Below are 17,827 nucleotides of genomic sequence, written 5' to 3'. Positions count from 1 at the left end.
CCTGTCTACAAGCAGCAATCTGATCTAGTTCATCCAATTGGCCGAAAATGGTCTGATTCGCGATTTTCCCAAATTTGATATTCGAAGATTCATGGACCACTAAAGTCTCAACTCTCAACACCTTTCATTTGTAACAAATTTAGAAAAAGAGCCTAACACAATCCTGTATCATAAACTTGTTTTTTTTTTTTGAAATGTTTCCGAAGCTTATAATCAAAAACTAATAGGGTGTTAGTCGTGGGAGATTTCAATGTATTTCAATAGAGTTGGCAAATCCCCTGTTAGTCGTGGGGGAGTTTGTCAAAATCTTTTAAAATCTCTGTTAGTGGTGAGAGATTTCTAGGGAGTTTCTAAAACTACCTCAAAATCCCTTAAACTCCCCTGTTAGTGGTGAGAGATTTGATTAGAATCTCTTAAACTCTCTGTTAGTCGTAAGACACTAGAGTTATAGGGAGTTTACAATTTGGGGGAGTTTGAGGGAGTTTCATGATGTTTTTGTGCTTGGACCAAATCTCTCAAAAAACAAGAGATTTATAGGGAGTTAGGGTTAAACTCCCCCAAATTGTCTAGACTCTCACACACTCCCTCTAAATCCATAGGGATTTAGATACATTAAAATCTCTCAAACTCTCCCACGACTAACCCCCTGTAAATTTGTCACACCAAAATCCATTTAGCAATTTGCTTTAATTCCTAACTTAAAGGTTATGTCACTCGATATCCATCAAACACTACAAATAATAAACCAAACTAACAATTTGGTTTACAACGTCTGTTCTTCCATCAAAATCTCAAATTAAATGTATGTCAGACATGATCAGCAGGGTAAACTGTATCAGATGACTTCGTGTTTAACATTTGCCCTCTTGAAATTCCTAAATGCCTAGCTAGATTAATAACTCCGTAAATAAAACTAAAAAGTTAATCAGATTAATCAATATAAAATCTAATATAAATAATTAAGTACTCCATTATAAGAGAAATTCAAGAAACCATAAGTTGGTTGTTAGATTGAATGAGATTCACTTACACTCCAAATTTGATCAATCAATAAAATTTTCATCCCAATTATCAAGTATTCCATGAGGATCTTCAAAAGAATTTTTAATACCCATCAAAGCATGAACTCAAACAACAACGACAACCTCACTTCAGCAAATATATAAGCAAAGCCCACGTCAAAATCCAATAGAAATTGCAAAATCAAAAGAAGCAAAATGAATTTGAATTGAATTACCTTCAAAGTCAACACCACCATTAGTTACAGCATTAACATGTGGTTTCCAATTGAGATTAGTTTGAAATATAAAAACCCTAATGATTTGGGGTTTTCTAGAGTTGAATTGGAGAGAGAGAGCAGCAGAGAAAAGGATAAAAATCCGAAAACACTATTACAAAAACGAAAACCATTTTTTCAGGTACTAAACACTTTGTTCTATGGATCTGATGATTGAAGATTTCTTGTTACTTGGTTTTTAGGCCAGAACCAGGGCGAGACAAAGAAGGAGGAAAAAACAAAAAAAAATGAAAGTGAAAAGATTAAACATGTTGGCGGAAACAGAAAACACCAAGAAAACACCAAAGTCAAGCCACCTCAGCGCCATATCAGCAGCGGGTTTGAAGGTGGGTTTAAGAAGTGGGTTGAATAGAATTATTGGGAAAAAAAACCCTGATATACAATTAAGCTAATTTAACACCACCGAATACAAGCATGCAATGTTAGGCAATTCACATCCTAATAAAAAAAATACTAATAAGTAATAACCAATGTAGTCAATTTCGTCCATACCGGCCGAAATATCGGCGATATTACCGGTATCGGACACTGAGCGATACGGAAATCCCGATATCACAATACGATTTTTTTGCCGATAATACCGTCCGATACGGGAAATACAGTACACCGATAATATCGGTATTATCGGCGATATTTGTCATTTGCTGTAATTTCTGAGGGCATTTTCGGGATTATAAGAAAAGAAGGGAAGAGATTTAATCCCTAAATCCATCGATACGCAAAGGGTAGAGATTAAATTCCAAAAATTCGTTGCAGGTTTTCTTCTCTATTTTAATGGCGAGATTCAGTTGATTCTATCTTAACAAGAGGTTAGTTTTGATCATTAATCGATTATGTCAATCTATGTCAACTATTTCAAATGGATTATGTCAATCTTTGTTCATACTTTGGTGTATTTTAGGGTTTTTAAGAAAACTATTGGAATGTAATTTGGTTTTGATCATTAACAAATACTGGTAGTCTGGTACCCAAAACTGATGCTAGATTTTTGCAATTTAGGTCCAAGGGAAGATACATCTTATATGCATATCCAGCAAAGGGAAAGTCGCTGAGAAACATCAAAACAGTTCATCTAGCAACTGGGTATTAAAATATAGCTCCATGTCTTTACAGATTACAACGATTTTAATTTTTGTGTACTGATTTTCACTGCTTATATATTAATCCCAAAGAAGCTACAGTTGTGTGATAATATTCTTTCTATATTGTCTTTCTTGCTTGGTTCAGGTCTATTTACATACTTATTGCACTTTTGTTTTGTTTGTTTGTTTTGGGATTTGGATTTGAATTTTTTGTTTACTTATTGCTACTGATCCTTAAGATTGGTTGTTGATGGAAATGTTGAGGTTTAATCTGTTGTGTTGTTGATGGGAAATGTTGAGGTTTAATTTGTGGTTTTGTTGATGATAGTATAGTATGTAGTTGCATACATTATCAGTCTGTTCCTGGGATTTAATTTGTTTTATTTCTGTTGTAGGTTGTGATTATGGATTCTTCTAATGCATCAAATTCAAATACGGCAAACACTACCTGTGATTTATTGCCCTCTTCTTCGGCTACTCAAACTAAAGATCCAGCATGGGAATGGGGTGAACGCCAAGACCTAGCAAATCAAATATAATTACTTGTTTGTTATGTAAGAAATTAATTCGTGGTGGTGGAATTACTAGGCTTAAGGAGCATCTTTTACATATTAAAGGGAATGTTTTCTTCATGTCCAATGTGTCCATTGATATATGAACAAAGTTGGTCTGGTGAATTCTGTAAAGAGGACCAAAAAGCTCATAAGGATAACATTGATTTAGCGTATCGGCGTGCAAACAACTCAGATGAAGCCTCTGATGCTGATACCGATGTTGAAGAACAAGAAGTTGAAATTGATGGCAATATGGGCAGTCGTGGTGCTGGTGCTAGTGCTGGTGTGGGTGCTAGTCAACTAGTTTCTCAGAATCAGACAAAGAGAAAGAGGATAAGCCAAAGTAATAGTAGAGGTCCAATTGATTTATATATGAAGACAGACCACCAAAAAACTCAACAGGCCACTCTTGAAAGAGACTCAGCTGTGAAAGAGAAGTTAATGAAGACTGCATGGAAATGCATTTCAGCTTGGATGACTGAGAATTCAGTATCATTTCACTGTTCGTTGCCCAAGTTTCAAAGAAATGATATATGCAATAGGCGACTATGGGAAAGGTAAGCAGTTGTGATATGCTCAGTTGATTTTAGCTATAATACGTGCTTTAATCTGTTCTTCTTATCGTATATTCATTTGGTTTACTTTTGCTTTTTATGTTGTTTTTTGTTAGCTATGCCCCCACCATCTTACCATCAGATTCGTACGAATCTTTTCAAGGACCGGTTAGTAGAAATGAAGAAATTTGTTGATACATTTAGGGAACATTGGAAGAGGTTTGGATGTTCTATCATGTCTGATGGCTGGACAGATGGGAAAAAGCGACATCTTATTAACTTTTTGGTGAATTGTCCGAAAGGGACAGTTTTTTTGAAGTCTGTGGATGCGTCAAACAGAACCAATGATGCTGATTTTATACGTGGGCTTGTAAAGGAGGTAATTAACGATGTTGGGGAAGAAAATATAGTTCAGTTCATTACCGATAATGGTTCAAATTTTAAAAAGGCAGGGAAAGATTTAATGCTTGAATACCCAAATATGTTTTGGACTCCTTGTGGTGCTCATTGTGTTCAGTTGATGCTAGAAGAACTTGGTGGCAAGCTTCCACGAATCAAGACAGCCGTCATTCTAGGTAAGAGACTCGTTACATATATTTATGCTCATTTTCAAGTATTAAGCTTAATGAGGGAGATGATCGGTGGTGAATTACATAGGTCTACAAAGACTAGATTTGCAACTCAGTACTACACACTAGAAAGTCTTGCAAAGTATAAAACCCATTTGCAAATAATGTTTGTGAATGATAAGTGGTTGAAAATGAGGTTTGCAAAAGAAACTATGGGAATTAATGTACTTAAAATTGTCACAAGCGGTACATTTTGGGAAGATGTTGATTATTCTTGTAGAGTGCTAAAGCCTTTGGTTAAGGTTGTAAGGTTAGTGGATATCGAGCGCAAACCTACAATGCCTTGTTTTTATGAAGCAATGAGGATAGCAAGGGAGAAACTCGAGGAGAATTTCAGTCAAGATGATAGTACTTGGGCTGTAATTAAGGCTATCTTTGATAAAAGATGGAAGAATAACTTCAATCATGCTCTACATTGTGCTGCATATTATTTAAATCCTTCCATATTCTACAAAGTCCCTGCTCATCTAATGGATAATGATCTTAAGTACATAGAAATCAAAAGGGGACTTCATACAGCAATGCAAAGGCTTATTCCCAATGAAGAAGATCTTGAGAAAGCTACAACTGAATTGAGAGACTACAGTGATGCTAACGGGATCTTGGGAACTCCGGTTTGCAAAAAAAGAAGATATAAATCAACCTCGTAAGTTTGTTTGTTATGTAAGTTGAAGGTTTGATTACATCTGTGTTACCTATGCATTTGTATAATTATTTTGTCCGTGTTTATGACAGATGATTGGTGGATTACATATGGAGGAATCGATACCCCAAACCTACAAAAATTTGCAATAAGGGTATTGAGTCTTACTTGTTCTGCTTCCCCGTGTGAGCGAAACTGGAGCACATTTCAGAATGTAAGTATTCTAATCTTGTTGAGTCTTACTTGCACTGATTATTTTTCATGTATTACCATTTTCCTGTAAGGGTATTTAGACCATATGTATGCCTGTAATTCAGTTTCCTGAGGTGCCGCGACACACCAAGTTGTAGTGAATGTGTAATGTGTTACCATTGTATACCACTATATGAGCAAGAGTAGGGCATTTTTCAACTGGCTCTTAAAGCCCAAAACAGAACTAGTTTTAGTGTTGCATTCTTCACCATAATTGCATCACTAGGTCTGGTTAATGCATACAAACGAATGTGATTCTTTTTTCCTCGAGTAGATGTCATAATTGAATTTTACAAAAATTTGAAGTATTTACAGTAAGAGAAGGATTGAAACCTGCACCAACATCTAATTTTAAACCCCATGGAGGAGATTTTTAAACCCCATATTCTTTCGATTCTTGTGTATCAATTGGTTTAATTGTCATGGACTCATGTAAAATGGGGATTAGTCAGTTGGTCATTTCTTTTTGAAGCACAGTTAGTCATGATTTGCTGCATGATATTTCTCTAGCCAATCATTTTTTTCAACATCCATTGGTTCATTGTTCCATATGATGTCATGTGCTAATGATCCAAATCAGTCTATGACCCAAAATCAAAATGATCATGGTATTGTTCTCTGTGCTGCCATCGCTACCTTTGATGGACCGGTGGTGAGTCAATCTAAACCTGTCTTCTCCTTTTCCCTGCATTTAGGGTCGCTAAATACTAAGTTATGTTCCAACACACTTGATTTATATTTGGCTTTTCTATTTGGTTCAATTTATAATGATGAACATCAAGATTCAATCTGTTTGATGTGTTTCATTTCATTTACTTATTATCCTTTCGTCTTTCAGTTGCATTCAAAGAAGCGAAATCGCATAAAGCAACAAAAATTGAATGATAGCGTCTTTATTCAATACAACAAGAAATTGGAACGTCGATACAAAGAAATCAGTCAATATAATGATGATCCGAAAGCTCATGATCCCATTTTTCTGGATGAGCGTGATGACAATGATGAATGGTTGGCTTTAGAGAATTTGGATGACTTGGTTGTACAAGGAGATAATGTTATTTTGGATGATTTGCAAGATATTGTTGGTGAAAAAGGTATGCCAGTTGTTGGTAAAAGTGCTTGTATCTCCCGACGCAAATCTACTTATCCAACTGACTCTGAATATAGTGGATATGATACTGATGACTTGATGTTGGACTCTAATTATGGACTACTTGGTGGAGATGATGGAGCTACGGAAGATTATGATATCTATGATGAATCGAATGATTTTGATTAAAATTGTAATGTCCATGTTTAATTATGTTTCCAGATTGTGAACTTTAAAGTTGTGAATTCTCCCATTTTTCCAATTTGAACTTCATACGACGACTCTTATGTTTTGAATGAACTTGTTTGTTTTTCTAAAATTGATGCATTTTAATGTTGTATAATTTTGTGTGAAACAATATAAATTATAGATATAAATTTAGAACCGATATCTCCCCGATATTTGAAACCGAGATCTCCCCGATACAATGTTGTACCAGTGTACCGGTCCCCAGCCGAGACAAACCGGTATCCGATATTGACTACATTGGTAATAACAACAGATTGTCCAAAAAAACAACATTCATTTTCATTTTCATATTTAACAAACAAAATCTACAAATGTTTGAAGATTGGGCAAGTAACATATTTAACCATATTAAGCTAACAATAGCAGCATGCCAACATAGTTCTTCGGCAATTTTTCTGGTGTAATTCGATTAACTTGGTAATGGGTTCTACTGAAACAAAGAGGAGAGGCTGATTTCAAGCATTGCAACGGAGGGGTAGTGCTAAACTACCAAATTATGGTAAGTCCTTTACAGGACTATAAAAACAAAACTTACCGTGAGGTTCCTACAGTCGACAAGCCTGCACTCCTCAAGAAAAGAACCTTATAACGCCCATCATTTTGCCAATAAAAAAAAATCTAAATGAACCTTATAACTCATCCATCTCTAATCCCAGTTTTATTATCAATCATATAAACTAAGTTAATTAATTTTATTGAGTTATTCTTTAACTTTATTGACTTATTCTTCAACATCATATTGTAGTTAGAGTTAAACCTATCTCAAATCCTTCCCTGAGACATACATATCATCCATAAATATCAAACCCTAATTTTTTATTGAAACCCAAAAACCCTAATTTTATAACAATTGAAGACAGAAATCAGATAAATAAAAAAAGAAATTACCATTACAGAAGATTGAATCTATTAATTTCAGAGATTAAAAATTTAAAAGAGATTAACAATTTCAAAGACATTAACAGAGATAAAAATTGGTACCAGAGACATTATGGTATAACTTAATCCATTACAGGATCGAGCTTTAACGTTATGTTTTCTTTGTTGTATAAGATGATTGACGTATTTCTATCAGGAGGAGAAGAAAAGAAGAAAAAGGAAGAGAGAGGCGGAGTTCGATGAAAAGAAGAAAATGAGATGCATTCGATAAAAATGAAATGAGTTCAGTGTGTTAAAAAAAATATGCAAAAGGTGCGCGTGTGAAGCGAGTGTGTGGAGATCGATGGGTCCACATTGCAGGAGTGGGTGTACAATGTAAAACAGTGGGAACACATTCAATAAAACAATAAATTATTATTGTCTGATTGTGAACACAATAAGAAGGATTGGGTACACATTCCATTGAAAAGTAGATTGTGGTGATGTTTTCAGTAGCAAAAGATGATAAATCAGGGGAGGTTATATTGATTTGAGTGTTACTTCTTGAAAATGTGATTTGAATGACATGGGTGAGTTTTGTGATTTGAGTGAGATGAGAGAGTTTTTTCAATTAAAAATTTCCCTCCCCCTGGGATAATCTTTCTCTCTGAGTACTTGTAGTTGCAGGAAATCCTACACTACACCCCTCATATGATTTCATTGTTAATCAACTCATTTTTAGGTTTACACTCTTAATTTTATTGATTATACTTTGAATGTTCTTACAAGAAAAGATAAAGAAATCAAGAATGATCCCTGCTCTGAATTTTCTCTCTCCTATTTGCTTGTTTCTTACTCAAAAGAGATCTCTTCCCTTCTTTACAACTCGAACGACTATTTATAAAGAAATACATAGTGGATGACAGCTAATCTGTACTTTATTTTCGGGTATGGTTTGCGACATTCTCTTACAAATGTTAATTTCGCAAACTCTCTAATTTTCGCAGAACTATCATATCTTTCTCGTGATCTTTGTTGACGTCATTTATTTTATCATTTCTGAAATTTTTCTGCGACGCTGTTGTGTTGTGCCATTGATAATTTCGCTGAAACATTGTCGTTGCGAGATTCTGATCCTACATCTTGCCTCTTCTCATATCTTCTCTGCAAAGTAGAGAATGATCTGAGAAATGCCGCAACTGTTCATCTTTTCATATTCTGCATTTATCACACGTATTCTTTCTTCTATTTGTTTCTTGACACGTCTTTTGTAACCGCTACTTTTCAACCTCTCACGTCTCTTCGTCTTAATGATGTTTATTTCTTCGAGTAAAAAAAAATCTCCTTTATATACTCTTCTTTCCATTTTTCTTTTTACTTTATCTTCTATTTTTATTCTCTCACCTCTGCAACTCTGTTATTCTTCTGCAAATTCTGCTGCTGTAATTTTTTCCTTCTTCAATCCTCTTAATTTTTATACATTCCCATACTCTGTATTCAAACATGGATCCAAGTGGTCATAGATATGAAAATAATTTACTGGATGTCCAAAAAGATCTTGCTGATAAAGGTTTCACACTCTCCACCATTCCTGGTGAAAATGCCAAATCAATTCTTTCTGTCAAACTTTTCTCTGATCAGTATTCTGATGATCAATCAATCATAATTTCGCTAGGTCAGATTCTCGCAGGTCTCCCTATTCCTCTTTATAACCCAGATCTTCCTTTATTTTATGAAATTCTCGCTCACTCGGGATTTTCGCGAGCTATCTTCCAATTGAGTGGGGACTGCATCCGTCTGATGCTAGAGTTCGCTAATCGTGGTGCTGGTAGAGGTTATCTTTACTCCAAAGAGCTTAGGGATCCTAAATTCGAAAACCTAGAAATAGTTGCTGAAAAATACACAGTAGCGAATTTCTTTGAGAACTATGAACTTATCTCCATGAAGAAAGAGAATACTCGCTGGGGTATTCGCTTAAAGAGGAAAGATAACATTGATGAAGCAAAAATTCTCATGCAAGATATTGATTGGCATTCTGGTAAAAACACAACTCCTCGCCAATCCAAAGATGATAAATGATGTGTTTTTCCTTTAATGCTAAAAGGACCCTACATTGCTGGGTCAAATGTTCTTCCTGCGAATCTCGCTGCTTATCAACCTTAGGTCTTCTCTTGGCCCGAAAAGGATAAAGAGGTATGTTTCTTCCCATTTAACTCACTTTATATTTCTTTATTGATTTTTATTATTCTGTTCGCTAAATCTTGCGACATTCCGCAGATTCAAAAACTGAAAGATAGTTATAACAGGACTGGGAAGTCTAGTACTCTGTTAGCTCTTCGCTCATGCACAGATGAGGTAAGAAATTTCCTCTTATAATTTTAAATAGTATACCGTTACTTCCATACTTCCATTTCTTATTTCTATCTGTGTGTGAAGATTATTGCTGAAGTAGAAGAATCTGTCGATATTGAGAAGATTGGTGATAAAGGTAAAGGTGCTCTTCGCAGGGAAAAATCAACTGGTCTTCCTCCAAAGAAAAGGAAAGTTCGTTCTTCTTCTCCTTCAAATATTCTTCCTCACGAAAATTCTGAAAGTGACAAAGGTGATGGGACAATGATGATCTTGCTGCAAGTGAAGATTCTCCACCTGAATCTTCTATGGCTAAGCTCTCTGGCCTCTTTTTTGATTCTCTACAAGGAATGGGAATAGCCAATTCGCAAATACCTGAAAAGATCTCGCTACCCTTTGCGATGTTCCTTTACTGGATGGTGATAGCTCTCTTCGTGGAGTTTCTAGATCAGTGACTCCCGACTTCTTGCATTCTCTCAATAGTCTGGTATACTTTTATCCTTTTACTTCTTCATTGTTATAATTCAAAATTTCTTTCTACATTAATATTTTTTATATCTTTTTGTAGGATGGAAAAGCTTCTTTTGTTGTTGCCTCAGATCTAGAGAGAAGACGCGAAAATCTTGAAAAAAAGAATCTTCAATTTCGCAAAAAGAATGAAGAATTGGAAGCTGAAGTTAAAGGTCTTCGCGAGAAAAATAGACAATTAGAAATTGATTATTCTTCTTATAAGAACAAAATCTCTAGTCTTCAACAAGCTAATAATCGGCTTTACGGTATGTTGATTTTCTCTTTTCCCTTTATTCATTCATCCTGTTGTTTTATCTTATTTATATGATACTTTTTGCAGACATTTATGGTCTTTCTGATGAAGCTACCCTTCTTCGTTCATTTCCTAATGCCTTGGATAATGATACCCTTCTTGAACGTCTTAACAATTCCTTAAATAGCTTTTCTAATGATAAAATTTTATCTATTTCTCTAAATGAACTTAGATCACAATTTCGCCTCTTAGAAATTGATCATAGATCCAGTTTAGGCTTAGCTAACATATTTAAACGTCTCCTTATTGATTCCAAAGAGAAAACCAATGAGTTGAGAACCAATATTAGCGGTCTCATGGATGATAAAGATCGTATCTCTGATCAAGGTGCCAAGGCTTTGGCGAAATTCCAAGAGGCTCTCCTTGAAGTTCAACTTGAACGAGATGAAGCTAACCGCAAGAATATCGAACTCTGCGAAAGGGAAAATCAAATTCGTTCTCGTCTTCTCATAAGTAGTGAGGATGAATTTGTTTGGGATGCAAAAATTTTAGATGATGCTAGAAAATATTTAGGTGTAAATGTTAGTCTCCAAGTTGAACATACAGCCTTGATTAGATATATGATTTCTGACAGAGAAGGTTGCTAACTGCTCTTCTTTACTAATCTTTTGCTTCTTATGAATTCTCATCAAGTTAATAATTGATTGTCTTTTGCTCGCAGATTCTGAAAATAAATATCGTGAAAAGATTGAAGAACTTGAAGCTGAAAAGGAGGAACTCGCAAAGAATCTTTCTTCTCGCAACGACAAGTATTCTAGATTAAAGAATCAAATCAAGATCACTGTTGAAAATTTTAAGAATGACGCTATGCATTTTCGTAATCAAACTACCCAAATGGTTTGTGACGATCATAATATCCCACATTATGATTATCCTTGTCTTTTAGAAGAGATCCCACAGAATACTCCCAGTTTGATTATCTCTGATAGCGAAGCTGACGATGAAGAATCTGATAGTGATGGAAGTTCTGATGGTGATGAAGATTCTGACGTAGACGAAGAAGGAAACAAGTCTGATGAAGATAATGAAGGATTAACTAAGAAATAGTCTTTACTTATTTCTTTGATTCTTTGTAATACTTGTACATTTATTTCTTCTTTCTGTATATTTTTGTTTCTTTCATTTTGACATGCATTAATTAAAACAATTCTTCTTTGCAATACAGTTAATCAATATAATCATTAATTCTTGAATCTTTGATTAAATCTCTCATATGGAGACAAATAACATTTTATAATTTCATACATTCCCATACTTGCCTCTGCTATTTGAATCCAAATGAGAGATTTCATAAAAAAAAATTTATTGTATAACTTCGCAATCTTATGCGAAGTGAATTTTGTTTCTTTTCAAAATATCATTCCTGTGTGGTCTTATTTTGCCTTCCTAATTAAAGGTCTTATTATGCCACCTCTTGTCATTGCGACAAAATCGCAGGACGTCCTTGCACTTTCATGCAAAAACCCATTGATCTTGCCTTAACTTTTTCTTTTGTATTATGGCCTCTTCAGGAATGTTGCGACAATATGACAGGCCTAAATATTCTTGCGAAAATGAAGCCCCATGACATTGTCGTCTTGCCCCTTCAAGGAGGCGTACTTCTACCATACAAGGTTATCTCCTCCCATCCAGTATTAACAATAACCAGTTTTTTTCGCAGCCTCTTATCCCTTTTACCTATAGGGTTTATGGTTACGAGACTACACCCTAAGTGGAGTTTTCTTCAGGCCGAGTGCAGTATAAGCCAAGACTTGTCAAGAATGGAAAAGTACGCTTCAAACGTCTCTGGTACTCTTGACTCAACCGTGTACCTCGGCGCCTTGATCAGATCTGCACTCCTTGGGAGAGTCCTTATTACCTTAGTCGCCCAACCTAAGTCATATGCTTAAGTTGAGAATCCAAGGCGCCTCTCCCGGATGGGCTTCATTGACCCCAAATCTCCATGACTCAGGTTCTGGTGGCGGTGTAGCCTTTCTCTGAGTCATGCAATAGGTACCCCTTGTATGACGTACTTTAGATCTTACATTTGCCTCTTGCGAAATTGTATTCGCGAACTAGGGTGTACTCCATAAAGGTTTGCCTCTTTCTCTTTTGTCATTTTTTTTTCCTGATTACTTTCTGTAAAATTCATTATCTCTGCGAGAGTCTCGCAATCAATTTCGCCATTCAATCAAATGTATTTTTGAGAATTTTGCTTATTGCGAGAATATCGCAACAACTTAATCATTCATACATTTCTTGTTTTTATTACCTTTGTCATCCTCTGCTTCTTTATTATTTTCTGCTACTGCTTCCTTAGTAGTGGTATGTTCATTATTTTTATTCTGAGCTAGCATTAATTTCGCAACATCTCTTATCCTTTCCTTTCGATTGTATCCACCATCAACCTCTCACTTCTTTGTGTATCTTTGATTTTGTGTCGCCAATTTTCCTTCTTGTTTGCTCTTCCTTCGAAAGATTCTATCTCAGTTTCGTAACACCTCTTTTCTTCAACCCAATCTCCCTTTATGATTCCTACACCACCGGGGTGAGGGAATTTGATGCACTGGTGAAAAGCTGAAGCTACACCTAGAATCCCATGAAGCCAAGGTCGACCAATTAATGCATTGTAGGGTAATTCTACATCAACGACACATAATAAGATTTTAGAAGATATTCCCTTCAATGGAATTCGCATAGTAACCTCCCCTTTAGTCTTGTTAGCAGTACCATTAAAACCATATATCTTATATGTTGATGGTATAAGATCATCATCTCTTCCACCCATGGTTTTATAAGTATGATAAAATAAGATGTTCACAGAGCTTCCAGTATCAATTAGAATTCTATTGATTGCCCATGAATCTTCAGCTTCATCATCCTCATCTTCTTTCAGTTTTGGATTAATTTCTAATTTCATTACCAATGGATTGTCATGCACCTCTTCTCCTTGGGGAATTTATTCTGTGGTAAAAGAAATGATATGTTTCTGCCATTCCTCTAGTGGCGAGATTTTCGCAATATTCATAATTTATCTTCCATCATTATCTGTTGCGAACACTCTACTCAAAACATTATCATGAAAATCTTCAATTGTCTTATATGAATGTACGATAGAGTGACAGAATAGATTTTTTGCTTTTACACCAACTTCTATGAAGAATGTTTCTTTCTTTTTCATCGTATTCATTTTGTGATGTTCTGGTGGTGGTGGAAGTGGTTGAGATTGTGGATGCCCTACCAGAAAGTCGTTTAGTTTTCCTTGATGTATCATTCTCAAAATAATTCTTTTTACATTTCTGCAATCATTTGTGGTATGTCCATGAAAATGATGATAAGAACAAAACTCATGACTTCTGTGGTTTGGAGGTGGTTCCGTTCCCATGTTCCAAGGTGTTGGTATATTCTCCATCAAGATTATAGCTTCCCATATCTTCTCCACACTTGCATTTAGAGGTGGCATCTTGATTTCTTCCCATACTACCTTGTGACCTCCTTGTCCTCTATTATAGTTTTGTCTTTGACCTCCATAAGTTTCTTGCGGTTGATCGAGTCTTTGAATTTTGTTATTTCCTCCACGATTATAGAAATTTCTTTCTCTTTCATACTCTTCTTGATCTCGGCTTCCCATAGCTACCAGTTTCTGTTGATTGTTACTTGTCAACTTCTCTTGTTGTACTTGCGAAGTATTCGCCACTGTGTTTATTAGCTTTGGTAATAAGATTGCATTTGCTGTTTGTGAGCTGTTGTTCGCAACTGGATATGATTCCATTTAATTTTGCCTTTCCTCTAGAGCAATGTATTCTTCTTGAAGTTCTCGCAATTCAGTCATTGTGATCGTATTCTTGACTCTGAAAATTTGGACATACAATAGGTTTGTTGCAAACATAGCATTGATAAATGACAATATAAGATATCTCTCATCTACACGGCCATCCATTTTACTACACATAGTTCTCCATCTTTTAGTCAGGTGTTTCAAACTTTCGCCAATCATTTGTTTTAATCCAAACACATCTTCTATACCAGGTCGCGAGGAATTATTACTTATATACGCCCCCAAGAATGTAGTCTGCAAATGATTGAAGGAGGTTATTGTGTTCTTTGGTAGACCTTCAAACCATTTTAACGCCTCTCCTGTTAAGCTGGACGCGAAATATTTGCACAATACGTCATCATGATTTCCCATTGTAACATGCACCTCACATAGGCTTAAATGTGTTGAATTGCACAAGTTGTTCGATCAAAAATGCTGGTTAATGCGGGAAAATTTCATTTCGGTGGTATTCCTCCTAATTGTACTTCTCTTGTAAATGGAGTTTTCGCAGCTTCTTCTATTGCTTCATCCAATTGTCTTCTACCTACTTCTCCTCTATTATTTAGCATTCCTCTAATTTCTTCTAATTATTTCAAGATTTGTTTATTTACACCTGAATCTTGATCCATTGGTCTCTTTAATTTCGCCTCTCTTGTTCTGCGTTCATGTCTATCTTCTCTCGCGAAATTTTGCATTTCTTCTTCATTATCCTCATCTCGTCTTCTTCTTCGATTCTCTTCCTCATCTCTATCTTTAATTCGCATATGATGATGCCTTTCATTCCCCCCTCCATGATTTTGTTCATTTCTTATCAATTCAACTCGTTGTCTTTCAGCCATCCTCTTTACTCTATCATACTCCTCATTGAGATTACCGTTATTCCGGTTTTGTGTACGTCTTCTTTCTCGATTGTCATGATTGTTCTGGCGAATTATCTTCTGAAGCTCTTGTTCTTCCATTTCCACTCTCAATCTTTCATGTTCGCAGATTAAACGTGTTTGTTCAGCATAATGTCTTTCAATTTCTTCTTCAATTATCTGTTGATCTCTTTGAGTTTCTCTCACGTGTAAAATTCTTCTTCCTTCCTCTCGATTTCCTTCGCCATCTTGTTCATTTCGTCCATGATGTTGTTCGTTCTCCTGATTTCCACCATTTTGTCTATCATCAAAAGTTTCATTTTGTGGAACGTAACGATCATCAACTCTTTCTCTATTTTCGCGATATTCTTCATTAGGATTTGATATTTCTTCTTGAATATTTTTTCCAGCATTGATTGTGGGTGAGTTTCGCCTCATTTCTCTTCTAGTCGATCTTGAATATGATTTTGTAATACTTCTCGATCTTCTATTTTGTAGTCTTATATTCTCCATCCTTAATTAGTGATTTTTCCTTGTTAAATTTGCACCTTCTTCTGCCTCAGCTCTTCTTTCTTCATGTATTCTTCGTCTCAACGTTTCTAATGCTCCAATTTCCTCATCTCCATGAATTATTCCTTCATCTGCTTCTTGATTCCTCTCTTCCTGTCTATAATTTCTGCTTTGTTGCTCTTCTTCTACTTCTTCTGCCGAATTTGATTGCCAAATGTGTATGCTCACCCTATCATAATCTGTATTCCTCCCATGAACTAGTGTTTGTTGAATTGGTGGTTAAATTTTATTTTCTTTATTACTTCTGATTCTAGTAGATTCTCCCATTTCACTTCTTTCTCTTCTTCTAACAGTAGTCGGTTGTTCGAATGTATTTCTTCTTCTAGCCATTTCTTCAATGTTAACAGTATTGCAAGAAATTATAGAAAATTCTTAATCAATCACTTTAAATTTTCACAAATCTCAATATCAATCTTCAGCTTTTTCTGAAATAATCTTCAACACGTCCCTGTTTCTTGCGCCATTATGTAGTTGCAGGAAATCTTACACTACACCCCTCATATGATTTCATTGTTAATCAACTCATTTTTAGGTTTACACTCTTAATTTTATTGATTATACTTTGAATGTTCTTACAAGAAAAGATAAGAAATCAAGAATGATCCCTTCTCTGAACTTTCTCTCTCCTATTTACTTGTTTCTTACTCAAAAGAGATCTCTTCCCTTCTTTACAACTCGAACGACTATTTATAAAGAAATACATGGTGGATGACAGCTAATCTGTCCTTTATTTTCGGGTATGGTTTGCGAAATTCTCGCAATCTTACAAATGTTAATTCGCAAACTCTCTAATTTTCGCAGAACTATCATATCTTTCTCGTGATCTTTGCTGACGTCATTTATTTTATCATTTCTGAAATTGTTCTGCGACGCTGTTGTGTTGTGCCATTGATAATTTCGCTGAAACATTTTCGCTGCGAGATTCTGATCCTACAGTACTTTTATCATACTAAACTAGCTCCATGTCATTCTGTCAATCTGGGGAAGTTTACCTACATTTTAAGCTCCCTAAAACTACCAATCAAAAGCTTCAAGCTAGGCATCTCAATCTCAAGATCAGGCTCAATATTGGACTACTTCTTTCAAAATCAGAGGTTGAGGTATCCATCCTGGTATGTATCTTTTCTCTAATTTGGCTTCTCTGCCTGAAGGTAAGATTTTAACTCTAATCTCCATTAGTCCTTTAATCATATATCTCTCCCACCCTAGTCATTTGTTTTTATTTTCACTCAATTCCATATGCTTTCTTACCACAAGGTATACTAGTCCTGCTCTTACTTCTAGCCTTGATCATAATCTGAACCTGGCTATCTCTCAGGACTTTCCCTTATGGGGGAACTACACTGATTATCTCAATTCTATTCATATAGATGATCTGCACTGCACATTAATTTCAAGCATTAAAAGTAATAATATACATTTTGATTTAACCAAAACTAAACAAATTCTAAGACCCATTCTTTCATTGGTTCCCCATTCTTGAAGCTTGGTCTCAAAAAAAAAATAAACTTCATGTCTGTTTGTTACTACTAATTTCACTATGTGCAGCATTTTGAAAACTACCTTGCTAGATCTCTTTTTCTTCTCCAATTGCACTGGCAACATCCCTTATAGCTCGAGCCATTACATTTCTGTACACCTGTGCTACAGCCCTTGCATCAGCTCCTGGTGGCAATGTATCTTCAGCTGGCAATTCAGGAAGTTGAGGCTCTTCTCCACGTATTGCACTGGCTTTTGCAGATCTGTATATCTATCCCACAATTCTAGAATCAACACCAGGAATCACAGGCTCGTCTCTAGGAACTTCAAGTGGATATGTAACTTCTCCAATTCCAGTCTGGGATAGTTCGACCACATCCTGAGCCATATGCCTAAGTGTGGGTGCAAGCATGAACAAATTTGGGAAAAAGATCTTTCTCGGAGTAGGAGGACGAGTAGCATTAATTCGAATTTGATCCTTGGATGCATCAGGAAGAGGAGAAGCAAAGAATCCCTGCTGAGTTCCACCACAATACGATCCTCTCATCATCCATCAGTACAATTCCCTCCCTTACCACTCGTCGGCCCTTCAAACAGAACCCATCCATCTTTAACACCCATAAGCTCCCCATTCTCAATTCGGCCTTGTTCAAGCCTCTGTGGTGGTCTCCCAACTCTGGTGGATGCATGCACAACCATTCCCTCAACACACTCTCTTACACCTCCAGTGATTTCTCTTTCAACT

At 35.8% G+C, this 17,827-nt stretch overlaps 2 protein-coding genes across 2 annotated transcripts; both read left to right on the top strand.

Moving 5' to 3' along the window:
- The first annotated feature begins 3,017 nt into the window (after nucleotides 1-3,017).
- On the top strand, nucleotides 3,018-4,766 carry LOC113358854. Its single transcript, XM_026602581.1, has 3 exons — nucleotides 3,018-3,359; nucleotides 3,424-3,490; nucleotides 3,604-4,766. The coding sequence occupies exons 1-3, from the start codon at nucleotides 3,018-3,020 to the stop codon at nucleotides 4,764-4,766; spliced, it is 1,572 nt and encodes a 523-aa protein (XP_026458366.1).
- A 78-nt stretch (nucleotides 4,767-4,844) lies between these two features.
- LOC113358848 lies at nucleotides 4,845-6,420 on the top strand. The gene is made up of 2 exons (XM_026602572.1): nucleotides 4,845-4,973; nucleotides 5,850-6,420. The coding sequence occupies exons 1-2, from the start codon at nucleotides 4,845-4,847 to the stop codon at nucleotides 6,288-6,290; spliced, it is 570 nt and encodes a 189-aa protein (XP_026458357.1). The 3' UTR covers nucleotides 6,291-6,420.
- Nucleotides 6,421-17,827: the final 11,407 nt, after the last annotated feature.

The sequence above is a fragment of the Papaver somniferum genome, chromosome 1 (assembly GCF_003573695.1).
Source record: "Papaver somniferum cultivar HN1 chromosome 1, ASM357369v1, whole genome shotgun sequence".
NCBI lineage: Eukaryota > Viridiplantae > Streptophyta > Magnoliopsida > Ranunculales > Papaveraceae > Papaver > Papaver somniferum.
This window is presented reverse-complemented; position numbering and strand designations above follow the sequence as displayed.

Excerpts from the sequence above, each read along its gene's own strand:
- LOC113358854 (XM_026602581.1), top strand. The coding sequence starts at position 3,018 with ATGTGTCCATTGATATATGAACAAAGTTGGTCTGGTGAATTCTGTAAA. Across the intron at positions 3,360-3,423 it reads CTCTTGAAAGAGACTCAGCT|TATCATTTCACTGTTCGTTG; the intron begins GTGAAAGAGAAG and ends CTGAGAATTCAG. Across the intron at positions 3,491-3,603 it reads AATAGGCGACTATGGGAAAG|CTATGCCCCCACCATCTTAC; the intron begins GTAAGCAGTTGT and ends GTTTTTTGTTAG.
- LOC113358848 (XM_026602572.1), top strand. The coding sequence starts at position 4,845 with ATGACAGATGATTGGTGGATTACATATGGAGGAATCGATACCCCAAAC. Across the intron at positions 4,974-5,849 it reads ACTGGAGCACATTTCAGAAT|TTGCATTCAAAGAAGCGAAA; the intron begins GTAAGTATTCTA and ends TTCGTCTTTCAG.